Raw genomic sequence first — 10,986 nt, 5'->3', positions numbered from 1 at the left:
TTGGGCTTTAGTATCATAGCCTCCGCCCAAGCCCAAATCCAATTGTCAGCAATCATTCAAATAAAAATAAAAAATATATATATATAATCAAATACGTCTTATTCCACCACATGTGACACGTGGAGTGGGTGTCAATGAAGTAGTTACCTTTGTGTATGGTAACGGAACAGTATTATTCTTTAGTATCGAATTCCTTTGGACCTTTTCTCGATAATTTATTCATTGGTAATTAAAAAAAAAAAGGAAATAAATAAAACATGATTTACTGACAAGAAAGACCATTTCAAATTTCAGCATAAAAAATTCAAATAGTAACATACACCACAACAACAACGTAACGTCTGAATCCCGTAAGCCTGTCACTCTATCTTTACTTTAACTTTACACCATGCAATCTTCATGTCCCTAAATTGCTACCTAAAGCTTTTCCATTACATTTTTAATTAATTAAAATAAATAAAAGGCGTGTCTCCGCGTTGGGTTTTTCAAAAGCGCGTGCACTTGTTGTCCTAACATGGTATGGTATGTATGTCCCTTTCTGTATGTATAGTGGCTCCATTTTAGATTTTATAGGTCGCCTTCAATTAAACTAAAAAAAATAAAAATAAGATGTAATAAATTAATAATTCCTACGAATAATGTAGTGTATTTTTGTGGATTGGGGAATTTGTTGGGCAAACTTTCCCTGTAGATTAATAAGCAAACAAACACGCATGCATTCCACACTGCAATCATTCGTGCTGCGCGTGAGGTTGTTACAATTACAAATGGTACTACTGTACAAACTTATTGTTTTGTTTGAATCAATTTTTAGATTAAACATTTTATGTGAAATCAGACAACTTTGTTGACACGAAAAGAATTAGATACATATATTACACCTATACATGATTTATTGAGCTTCTTGGTAGTGTTCAGTTCATACATCCAAGGGGGGAACATGAGTTAAGTGTAATTATCGTGACCCACATATAATTAATTAATTATGAATTATATATATATATATATATAGATACTGAAAGGTACATCATCTGACAAACAAAAATTACAAGCCAGAAAAAAGGAATACTACAAAACTACCTAGAATTAAGTATACATGCAATAAAGATATATATATAAATTAACAGATCCATTTAGTCTATTGGATCTGAATTAGTAGCAACATACTTGGTAGGAATTATCATAATAATAATAATAATTAGGAAGATCAGTGGGGCTGGATTTGGAGGGGGAGATTGGGGGAAAGCCCCAGCCACGGCTCCGTTTTGACGGGCTTGGGCGGCGCCGCCGGTTTGTTGGCCGGGTAAGGAACGTTGGCGGTGACCCTGTTGTGCAATTAATTGCAGAGGATTAATGGTGATTTTGGACAAATTTATTGATTATTAACTGATAAGATCTCCTGAAATAAAAATTCTACCTATCCTTTCTCTTCTCCAAGAAGCGGGCTAAGGAGTTTTTCCGGGCGATGGGTAAATCTGAAAGGGGAGGTTATTAATTATTGGTGGAATTTAATTTATTGAAGAGATTTTTGATGGAGGGAGGTTACCGGAATCGAGGGGCGGCGGCGGCGGTGGTGGAGCAGAGGGGAGAGGGACGATGCTGGAGACGGACTCCGCCGGGCTAGGGACGGCCGGCGGAGGAGCTAAAGCAGCGTTGGGGTTGTGGGCGGTGGAGGATTTCTGAGCCAGTATCATCAGTTCCTTGGCCTTATCCGCCGGAAAGTCGTTGAAGACGATGACCTTGCCGCCGTAGAATATGGTCATCGGCGCAGTTTCCGCCGCGGATTTCGCACCACTGCCACCAGAAAAATAAATCAATTAAGAAATAAATAATGACGTTTCCCATAAAAAAAAATAAAAGAAAAAATATCTCTCTAATTGATTTGATATTCACGTGCTTGAATAAGTCCTCCTCCTCACCTGAGATCAGAGTTCTTCAGAGCTTCATCTCCGGCGGGGGTTGTGCTCGAATTCCGGCCAGATTTCTCAATCATCGGCAACAAGTTCATGGTCTCCGTCGGAGCTCCTGCTTCACAGATTCAAAAGAAATTAATCCTCAGTCGAACATCAAGCAAAAGGCATATAAATATCACTAAGCAGTACCTTCAGAATCCAATTTCCGATCGAAGCCGAGGCTAATGCCTCCAAAGCTGCCCTTCTCCTTCAAATACCTACTCAGAAGGCTACACGTCTGCGAGAAATTAGACCTCCCGCCGGAGATCCTCCCGGAATCCACCATCTCCGACGAACCCATTCCGATCCGGCGACAAAACTCGAAATTAAAAAGAAAAGAAACAAGAAATCCAAGACCTCAAACTCTCACCTGCATATCAAACTAAATTAAAAATTAAGGCATGGAGCGTAGCTATGGCGGTGCAAATACAATATATATATATATATCGAAAGCTAGGAGCCCACCCCACGCCAAATTTTCCACAGACGCACAGAAGAGAGAGATAGAGAGAGAGAGAAAATGGCACGAGGGATGTGTGGGGTTTATAAAAATGGCATAGACCCGGGCAAGTGCCCGTAATTGAAGAAGCCGTTTTGCTGAAAAGGGCAGTGAGGGAATCGCTCTTGTTGACTGCCCGAAAAATAATGGTGGTCTGGTCGAGACGCCCGTTTATGAAACACGTGTTTGTTTGTGTCCTGAAAAGCTGCGTACGGACGTGCCCTGCTGCATGCTGTTGCCCGGCAACTTGCCCACTCCCACTCCTCTTCGACGCCGTTAAGCCCCTTCCGTTACCGTTACCGTTACCGTTACCTGCCCTGGCTGTGCTCTTTAATTTAATTTAAGTGCAATGTGGAATAACTGTTACTTTAGGTATATATTTTTTTAAATAATACTTTAATGTGAGGTACATTATACTATTCCGAATTTCTTTATTTGTCTGTACAATTAATTTTTTTATTAAAATAATTACGGCAGAAAGTCAAGCTCGTGCATGGCTGTATAATATGATTACAAAATTGTTGCTAGTTCAGTGTATTTACGTATTTTAAATTGAGTTTCGAATTTGAATACTATTTTCTATTAACTAAATATTTTTAAACAGCAAAATTAATATAAAAACTACATCCTAGAGATAAAAAGGTGGAAACCCACTTGCCACATTAAGTGCACACTTGCTCAATCTCGTGCAAGTCAAATTTAAAATTGTGGAATATTACAATGTACATGTTCTCGATACGAGAGACTATGGCCCTATTATTATTACTTTTATTTATTTATTTATTTTTATAACACGAGAATTTGCAACCGTTACTCTTCGGGTATATTTTTAATAAATTTTTGATTAAATTTAATAATTTGTATGACAAAATTATTAAATTTGAATGCGTTACAATGCCCTATATATTTGTGGCGCTATTCATTTAATTATATGGATAATCATACTTCACTATTATTTCATGAATAAAATGAAAGACTGACATGACACTCGATATACCTATTTATATTCAATTAAAACCACGAACATTGCATGCATTATTCAATTATTGATTAAAAATATATATATATATATATTAAAATTATTTTGTAACTATTATCTATATGTCACAAATACATACAGACATGTGACCACAATATTTTAAGAATTTTCTGAAGCTGCCATAGTTTCCGAGAAGCTTCGCTAGGCCACACACATGCAAAAAAATATTTATTCAACTAATACCAATTAATTCAATATATATATGTATTTTTGTGTTATGATTTTTCAATCAATTATTAATTTATTAAATTATTACCTATTTATATATATTATAATTAGTGCCAACTAATCTAACGTTACTTATGGACTCGACTACTCTCTTGACTCGAGAGTAATTCTTCACCACGGAATTAATTATTCATCTATTAAATATGAGCAAAAGGCACTGAATTAAAGGGACGTATCACCCAACCTGCATCTTCAACAATTAAATTAATTTAAATAATTAATTAATAAAAAAATAAAAAAAAATTGAATGAGTCAAAGTTGATTGCATGCATTTTGACTTGGAATTAATTACTTGTTCTATTCTCGAAATTGTCGACAGGTTATTATTGCACGTTTTAAAAATTCTCTTCCAGAAATAAATTAAGTAACGTAGTAGTTGGTATAGTTATGGTTATGAAAATGGATCCTTAACCTCTCCTTTAAATTAAATTAATCACCACTTTATTTAAAGAGTGTGTTTGCTATATAATAATAATAATAATAATAATAATAATAATAATTATTATTATTATTATTATTATTATTATTATTTTGTTTTTTTGATAAAATAAAAGGTGTAAGTGGAAAATAAAGCATAGAAATATCATATGATAGATTAGAAGAGTTGATGCATTGCAAAATAATTGACCAAAAGAATGTGACGAATTGAATAAGAAATACTACTGAGTATAAATCAATAGAAAAAGTTTAAAATATTTTTATTAATATTATGTAATACAATATTGATAATATTTGTATAATATATTATAAATTTCGATGATATTATAATATTATGTAAATTGTATATAAAGAATTGATACAATAAATGTATATACTAATATCATACCAAATTTTTGGTGCAGTATCTATATATATTGTATTTTATACTAAAATTCAAAATAATAATTTTGATATTAATAAAAATAGTAAAATTCCAAATGAACAAAATACATTATTTCTTAATTTTTACTTCTTTCCAATTTTTTTTATAGATAAAAGAAATAAAATCAGATAATAAAAAATTATTTGATTGGCTCACTCTAAATCAAGATATATGCATTTCCAAAAATTGAGAATTAAATTGCAGCATCTGTAAATCTGTATGATAAAACTCTGTATCATACTTATAATATATACACAGCAATTAAGCTTCAACAGATACTACAACTTAGTAAACATCGACAGGCAACTGTTCTTACAGTGCCCTGTTTCCCTTCCCAACCGTTACAAATACACAGGTAAATCCATTTTCGGGAAAATTCTCACTTCAATCGGCACGTTTCATTCACTTCAGACGTCATAATCGATGTCGGAGCTATTCTGGGATGTCGAGGTCCTTACCAGGTTCCGTTGCTCGTCGTACAGGTCAAGGTTGTCGCAGGGCGCCGGGAAAACGGTTCCTACAACACGACCTTGAACGTACGCGCACTGGAATATGTGCTTCTTCTTATTCGTTATTCCAACCGACATGTCGTGGAAGGTGACGTTTCTTACAGGGATGTCTGAAGTGCCCTGAATGCGGACAGGCACGCGAACTTCCTCGCCGTGTATCGACGTGTAGGCGATGTTCTCGAGTATTGGAAACGCGTTGGGGTCGTATCCTCTGTCGGGATGCTCGTTGTAGTCAGTTTTTATGACAATGCCGACGCGGAGTTTGTCGAATGTGATGTTTTTATATGTGATGTCGCGCACGTATCCTCCTCTTCCGGGAGCTGTCTTGATTCGAACTCCGCGCCTCGAATTCCATATGTGGACATTTTGTATGGTGACGTTGGATACGCCGCCCGACATTTCGCTGCCTATCGAGATTCCCGCGCTGCCAAAGAGAATATTCGTCAATCGTTGTCGTAAAGTTGAGAAACATATGTGTTGTAACGGATTAGGATTAATGATCGAATAACAAACAAAAATGTAAAAAAGACAGATTTATGTTGTTCACCATGTGGCTACATCCACAGGCAAAAATGGAGAACACATCCAGGTTACAGATTACAGATACCGAATTGCATATCTCTAAGTCTATTCGAATAAACTAAGAGAATATATCAGACGCCCGTAAAAACTCAACGAAGTGACAAACTAAATTCAAGGTATATCAACAAGATATGAGTATTAAAAGCTTACCTGACATTCGAGCGAACGATGAGGTTTTGAATGAGTATGTTCTTCGATGGCTTCGCGTAGGCGACTCCGTACTGATCCCAACCACTTTTTATCGCGATCCCGTCGTCTCCGACGCTAATGTAACAGTCCTTGATCACCATGTCTTCACAGGAATCTGTTGTTTAATAAACACTTAGTCAGTCTGCAAGATGGATTTTTGTCGGTTTTTATTTCGAAAAGCAGAAATAACTCACCGGGATCTATGCCATCGGTATTCGGAGCATGGAAGACGGGTGCTAGGATGGTCGAATCTTTTATGGTCACATTCTTGCAGTCATATGGATGAAGAGTCCAGAAAGGCGAATTGCGCAAAGTTACGTTAGAAATCACGATGTCTTTAGACCACATAATTTGCACAAGTGGACCTCTTGTGTAATTAAGAAGCTTCTGCCGATATTTCGTCCACCATGCTTTACCCTGTCCATCAATGGTGCCATTATGCCCTGTTATCAGGCAGGCAATGTTCTTAACTAACTCAGAAACAAATCCAACAAGATGATAAACAAAGAAAACAAGTAATTAATTTGATCGGGCTTTTTTTGAACCTGAGAAGATTCAAGAATTTTACAATTTGAATGAAGAAAAACAGATAAAACAGCAGTTCTCATTCATACATATTTCAATCTCAAGAACATCATACAAAAGCCATAGATTTCGATGAGGAAGCTTAAACACGATGATTAGAAAGCTGACCTGTAATTACAACATCTTCGAGGTGTTGTCCATGGATTAAACTTCCATATCTTGGTCCGGCATGCTCTCTTCCATGTCCGTAAGAAGGTAATGGAGGCATGAGAGGCCAATAATTTTCATCCTACATAACATAAGACGCAACAACAACAACTACATTAATTACGGCATACCTAGACAGACACACTAACTGAAATTTCAAGCAATACTAAAAAGAAAACAAACAAGCAAATGTCATGAGATTAACGACATGTTAACAATCTCGTCGAATAATTTAACTTCTTACAGTATCTTGTATCCACACAAAACACAAACTTGCATAGTGGTCACTAGAAGCCAAAGTAATTGAAAACTTAAGAACAGAAACAAAACGCTGCAGGTAACTGTAATTGATTTAGCTTCAATTGTTCATTAAGTTTCTTATGCCTAAAGAACAATTTCAGATTAGAATATTTATGCATCAATGATGGTTGCTAAATGCTAATGCAATCAAAGGTAGTAAGAGAATGCCAGATTGTCTGATCCCGGATAAAAACTTATAACTGTATCTGTGATGAACAACATTCAAATGTACAGACAGAACGTAATTCGAAAAATTAAGAAAAAAGCTGCTCACATCAATGGCGAGAATGACAGCTCCTTCTGCGAGGAAGAGAGTCATATGACTGGTGAGATTAAATGGTGCAGTGAGCCAATTTCCCGGCGGCACATTAAGCTGCCCTCCACCCCTTTTCCCAAGCTTCGAAATCGCCATCACCGCCTTCTCAAACGCCACTGTGTTGAGAGTGACACCGTCGCCCACACCTCCAAACTCCGTCAAGTTAAACGTTACCGGCCGCAACTTCGGAAGCTTCTGCAACGAGAATGCCCGCCGGAAGATCATCATCCCCCCAAGGGCGGCGTCCCTCTGCCAGTAAAACAGGGTGAAGAAGAAAGCCAGAAAAAAGGCGGTCAAGAAAGTATTGTGCGTGGAGAAAACATTGGCGGCGGAAGGGATCCCACGGCGGGGCTGCTGATTGGTGGCAGACGGCGGCGAGCACGGTTGCCCCGATGCGGGCGTCGACATCTCCACCATCTAATCCGGTTGCCTGCTTCAGGTGACCCCAAGATTTTGAGAAATTGCAGGAGAATTGGTTATGATTTATTTCAGATTGGGGACCTGATCGGATCGAATAAAGTTGAGCTTTGCAAACAAAATGGTCGTTGCGGAGTTCAAATGAAAATTGATTGCAAGAAAATGGAATGGAGGGTGGATGGTGGTGATCAAATGGAGGATTTTGGTGGGGGAAGATGGAGATGGTGGAGTATATTGCAAGGGAAGTGAGATTCAAACCTGGGCTGATTTCAAGACTTTGTTCTAAAGCAGGTGTCTTTGAATATAATAACACCATTAAATTGAACTTGCCCTAAATTCCTCAAACAGATCAAACTCTACCGATTCATCTGAATTGTGTGTAGAAGAAGAGAAGATTTCTCACTTCAGCATCATCACAGACACCACCATTGTTGAATTAGCTAACCTAACCTATCTTTCCTCCTCAAATGTTAATGAACAATTAATTTTACAATTAACATTCTTTGAATCAAAACAAAATCCCAAATCCAAACATAGAGACCCATTTTCCTGCAGAAAGCCCAGCCCAGTGGTCTTCCAATCCAGTAAGAAAACAAGTTAGAAGATTGATTTTTTGGATTTTGGATAAGGAACAGGTTCCACTTGGCCTGGCTATTACCCTGCATTGTTAAATAAACGAACTTGGAGCACTGCAAAGGCATCAAATTCATCCATGGCTCTTGCCATTGCAGCATCTCCAAGCTCAAGCTTCCCTACCAGGTTCCATTATATTCTTTAAATTACTAATTCACACCACTTGTATGGGAACACTAACGCCTGCACTACCTTTTTCTTTGATAATTTCATAATGGGGTTGGGGTTTTGTAATTCTTGTTCATTCCAGGGTATTTTCAAGACAATCTCCCCCCAGAAAGGCTGCTATATGCCTGAAAAGATCAGTTGGTGTCAAGGCCAAAAAAGGTCCATCCAGTGTCTGCGTGCCGCTCCCTCCCGACAGGCCTCTATGGTTCCCTGGCAGTTCCCCTCCTGAATGGCTCGACGGCAGGTCATTAATTTAGCCCTATATCTCTGCATATGATGTGTTAAGATGAATTTCAACCTGCTTTATCAAGTGACAATTGTTGGGGATGAGTTTTTCTATGTAATTTTACTTTAGGCTAATCTTTACACATTTTGTGGTAGATGAGTAATCAGAATCCTTCTCTTTTTGTAGTATTCCTGGTGATTTTGGCTTCGATCCACTCGGATTAGGTAAGCTATTCTATACATGGTATCAATGCAAATTTGCAAGTGCTTAATTCTTTCCTATATCGAATCAAGAACAAACAGGACTTTGAAATGTTTGTAGGATCCGATCCCGAGCTGCTAAAGTGGTTCGCACAAGCTGAACTAATGCACGCAAGGTGGGCGATGCTCGCAGTTTCCGGGATTCTCATTCCAGAATGGCTTGAAAGCCTCGGATTCATCAAGAACTTCTCGTGGTATGATGCCGGTGCAAGAGAGTACTTTGCAGATCCCACCACACTATTCGTCGTGCAGATGATTCTAATGGGGTGGGTGGAGGGGAGAAGATGGGCAGATATGCTGAACCCAGGGTGCGTCGACATTGAGCCCACCTTACCAAATAAGGCTAAGCCGACACCTGATGTTGGATACCCCGGGGGCCTCTGGTTCGACCCCTTCATGTGGGGCAGAGGATCGCCTGAGCCGGTGATGGTGCTGAGGACTAAGGAGATCAAGAATGGAAGGCTTGCGATGTTGGCCTTTGTCGGGTTTTGCTTCCAGGCTGTCTACACGGGCGAAGGCCCCATCGAGAATCTGATGGCGCATCTTGCTGATCCCGGACACTGCAACATTTTTTCGGTATGATGTAGTCTTGAAATCTCTTGAAGTAGGCTATCTCTCATTTACTTACAATATGGGATTGATTTATGATGTCTGTATTATTTCCAGGCTTTCACAAGAGGCTAACATGGCCACATGGGGGAAAGTTTGATCCAAAGAATGTAGATACAAAAGAGGACATAAATTTGCTTCTAGAACAACTATGTTTCATTAAATGTCGAAGAGCTAATCCAATTTGGGATTGATTCTTCAATTTAGATCCAGTGATGATGGAAGATATCATAGTATCACACAAACTATTGTCTGGTCAAAATGTGGGATTTACAAGCAGCAATGTATCTAACTAACACTATCGACCTTCCATGAAATCCTGGTTCGAGTAATCCTAGAATGGAGTAGCCATAGCAATCCATGACGTCAGCCTGACAGCAATCTGGAAGGAGACAAAGGCATCAATGGCGGCATACTCAACCTGGTCAGGATCAAGATTCTCAGCGTCCCAATTGCTTAAAGTCACCTCCAATGGCTTCTTCATCTCCTTCCCAAGAACAGCCATGGCCATCTTCTTTAACCCCATGTATCTGTAAACCCTTCGATTCTCACCCCACGTCGCCATTTTATTCAAATTGTTGAGGTCTTCATAACACCCCACGAACAGACCGTGGTTCGAGTAAAGCTTCTCGACGTCGCCTTCAATTCCGACACCACAGAAGATGTAAGAGGGGTCGGCCAAGAATTGAAGAAGGGAGACCGGAATGCTGTCGGAGTGAAGAATTTGGAAAATCAGACAGGAAGACCCCACGCAGAGCTGAATAATGGCGACTGGATGATCGTCTCCGGGAGCCCTGTTGGGGAGCCACTCGGTGTCCAGACCCACCAACGTTCGGACGAAGCGACGGTTGAGGTGCCGAATGTAGGAAATCCATTGGTGGACGTGGATGGCCTTTTTGGCGACGGTGACGTGGACGATGTCGTTGTAGAACAGCACGGAATATAAGGCCGGAAAAAGTGACTGCGTCTTCTCCGGCGAGGATTGACGGCGGCGGAGGCGCGGAGGGATGGAGCTTCGGGGTCCTTTCAGTTTCATGACTAACGTGAGAGTGAGAAATATGTGAGGAAACTAGGACTACTATTTATAGTTTCCTTTGTTACCATGTTTAAATTCGAAGTATTAATTGCACAGCGATAAATATGGTAATTTTGATAATCGACCAATCACGTTGCGTTCTTGTTCTTGTTCTTGTCGTCCAATGAGATTATTTCCTTTTGATTTTGTACTGATTTTATTTTATCATTTTAATATGCAAATTAAATGCGCACAACAGCTAATCCTGCTGACGTGGCGAGATTAGTTACAAACAATTAATTCAAATATACAATTTATTTATACAAAATTAATTAAATGTTGTATCTATTTTATTTTTATTTTTTTATATTTTTATATGAATTGATGAAAAAATAAGACTATTTATAAAAAAAAAAATAAATCCTTTTTACTAAAAATACAAAATGTATA

General features: G+C 38.6%; 4 protein-coding genes across 5 annotated transcripts; 1 reads left to right on the top strand and 3 right to left on the bottom strand.

The window, feature by feature from the left end:
• Positions 1 to 972: 972 nt before the first annotated feature.
• LOC127252211 (protein TIFY 10A-like) lies at positions 973 to 2,459 on the bottom strand. 2 transcript variants are annotated; one of them, XM_051276290.1, is made up of 5 exons: positions 2,103 to 2,459; positions 1,920 to 2,028; positions 1,547 to 1,794; positions 1,418 to 1,475; positions 973 to 1,325 (listed from the first exon to the last, which is right to left on the bottom strand). In XM_051276290.1, the coding sequence occupies exons 1-5, from the start codon at positions 2,251 to 2,253 to the stop codon at positions 1,208 to 1,210; spliced, it is 684 nt and encodes a 227-aa protein (XP_051132247.1). In that variant the 5' UTR covers positions 2,254 to 2,459; the 3' UTR covers positions 973 to 1,207. The 2 variants fall into 2 exon arrangements, with proteins under 2 accessions (XP_051132247.1, XP_051132248.1); XM_051276291.1 differs by having other exon boundaries at positions 1,920 to 2,025; positions 2,103 to 2,451.
• Positions 2,460 to 4,736: 2,277 nt separating this feature from the next.
• On the bottom strand, positions 4,737 to 8,100 carry LOC127251751 (probable polygalacturonase). The gene is made up of 5 exons (XM_051275603.1): positions 7,167 to 8,100; positions 6,554 to 6,674; positions 6,055 to 6,303; positions 5,822 to 5,975; positions 4,737 to 5,513 (listed from the first exon to the last, which is right to left on the bottom strand). Exons 1-5 carry the CDS (start codon positions 7,623 to 7,625, stop codon positions 4,988 to 4,990), a joined length of 1,509 nt encoding a protein of 502 aa, XP_051131560.1. The 5' UTR covers positions 7,626 to 8,100; the 3' UTR covers positions 4,737 to 4,987.
• A 135-nt stretch (positions 8,101 to 8,235) lies between these two features.
• LOC127251753 (photosystem I chlorophyll a/b-binding protein 6, chloroplastic) lies at positions 8,236 to 9,766 on the top strand. Its single transcript, XM_051275604.1, has 5 exons — positions 8,236 to 8,384; positions 8,509 to 8,670; positions 8,839 to 8,876; positions 8,974 to 9,488; positions 9,579 to 9,766. The coding sequence occupies exons 1-5, from the start codon at positions 8,338 to 8,340 to the stop codon at positions 9,594 to 9,596; spliced, it is 780 nt and encodes a 259-aa protein (XP_051131561.1). The 5' UTR covers positions 8,236 to 8,337; the 3' UTR covers positions 9,597 to 9,766.
• LOC127251754 (3'-5' exonuclease-like) lies at positions 9,578 to 10,735 on the bottom strand. Its single transcript, XM_051275605.1, has one exon. The coding sequence runs from the start codon at positions 10,555 to 10,557 to the stop codon at positions 9,856 to 9,858; it is 702 nt and encodes a 233-aa protein (XP_051131562.1). The 5' UTR covers positions 10,558 to 10,735; the 3' UTR covers positions 9,578 to 9,855.
• Positions 10,736 to 10,986: the final 251 nt, after the last annotated feature.

Source organism: Andrographis paniculata, unplaced genomic scaffold, assembly GCF_009805555.1.
Source record: "Andrographis paniculata isolate CXL003 unplaced genomic scaffold, ASM980555v1 Contig45END, whole genome shotgun sequence".
Taxonomy (NCBI): domain Eukaryota; kingdom Viridiplantae; phylum Streptophyta; class Magnoliopsida; order Lamiales; family Acanthaceae; genus Andrographis; species Andrographis paniculata.
The sequence above is the reverse complement of the archived record's forward strand: the minus strand, read 5'-3'. Positions and strand labels throughout refer to the sequence as shown.

Excerpts from the sequence above, each read along its gene's own strand:
- LOC127252211 (XM_051276290.1), bottom strand. The coding sequence starts at position 2,253 with ATGGGTTCGTCGGAGATGGTGGATTCCGGGAGGATCTCCGGCGGGAGG. Across the intron at positions 1,795-1,919 it reads CTGAAGAACTCTGATCTCAG|TGGTGCGAAATCCGCGGCGG; the intron begins GTGAGGAGGAGG and ends TTCTGGTGGCAG. Across the intron at positions 1,326-1,417 it reads TTGGAGAAGAGAAAGGATAG|GGTCACCGCCAACGTTCCTT; the intron begins GTAGAATTTTTA and ends ATTGCACAACAG.
- LOC127251751 (XM_051275603.1), bottom strand. The coding sequence starts at position 7,625 with ATGGTGGAGATGTCGACGCCCGCATCGGGGCAACCGTGCTCGCCGCCG. Across the intron at positions 6,675-7,166 it reads CTGTCATTCTCGCCATTGAT|GATGAAAATTATTGGCCTCT; the intron begins GTGAGCAGCTTT and ends TATGTTATGTAG. Across the intron at positions 5,976-6,054 it reads TACCGATGGCATAGATCCCG|ATTCCTGTGAAGACATGGTG; the intron begins GTGAGTTATTTC and ends ATTAAACAACAG.
- LOC127251753 (XM_051275604.1), top strand. The coding sequence starts at position 8,338 with ATGGCTCTTGCCATTGCAGCATCTCCAAGCTCAAGCTTCCCTACCAG. Across the intron at positions 8,385-8,508 it reads AGCTCAAGCTTCCCTACCAG|GGTATTTTCAAGACAATCTC; the intron begins GTTCCATTATAT and ends TGTTCATTCCAG. Across the intron at positions 8,877-8,973 it reads CTTCGATCCACTCGGATTAG|GATCCGATCCCGAGCTGCTA; the intron begins GTAAGCTATTCT and ends AAATGTTTGTAG.
- LOC127251754 (XM_051275605.1), bottom strand. The coding sequence starts at position 10,557 with ATGAAACTGAAAGGACCCCGAAGCTCCATCCCTCCGCGCCTCCGCCGC.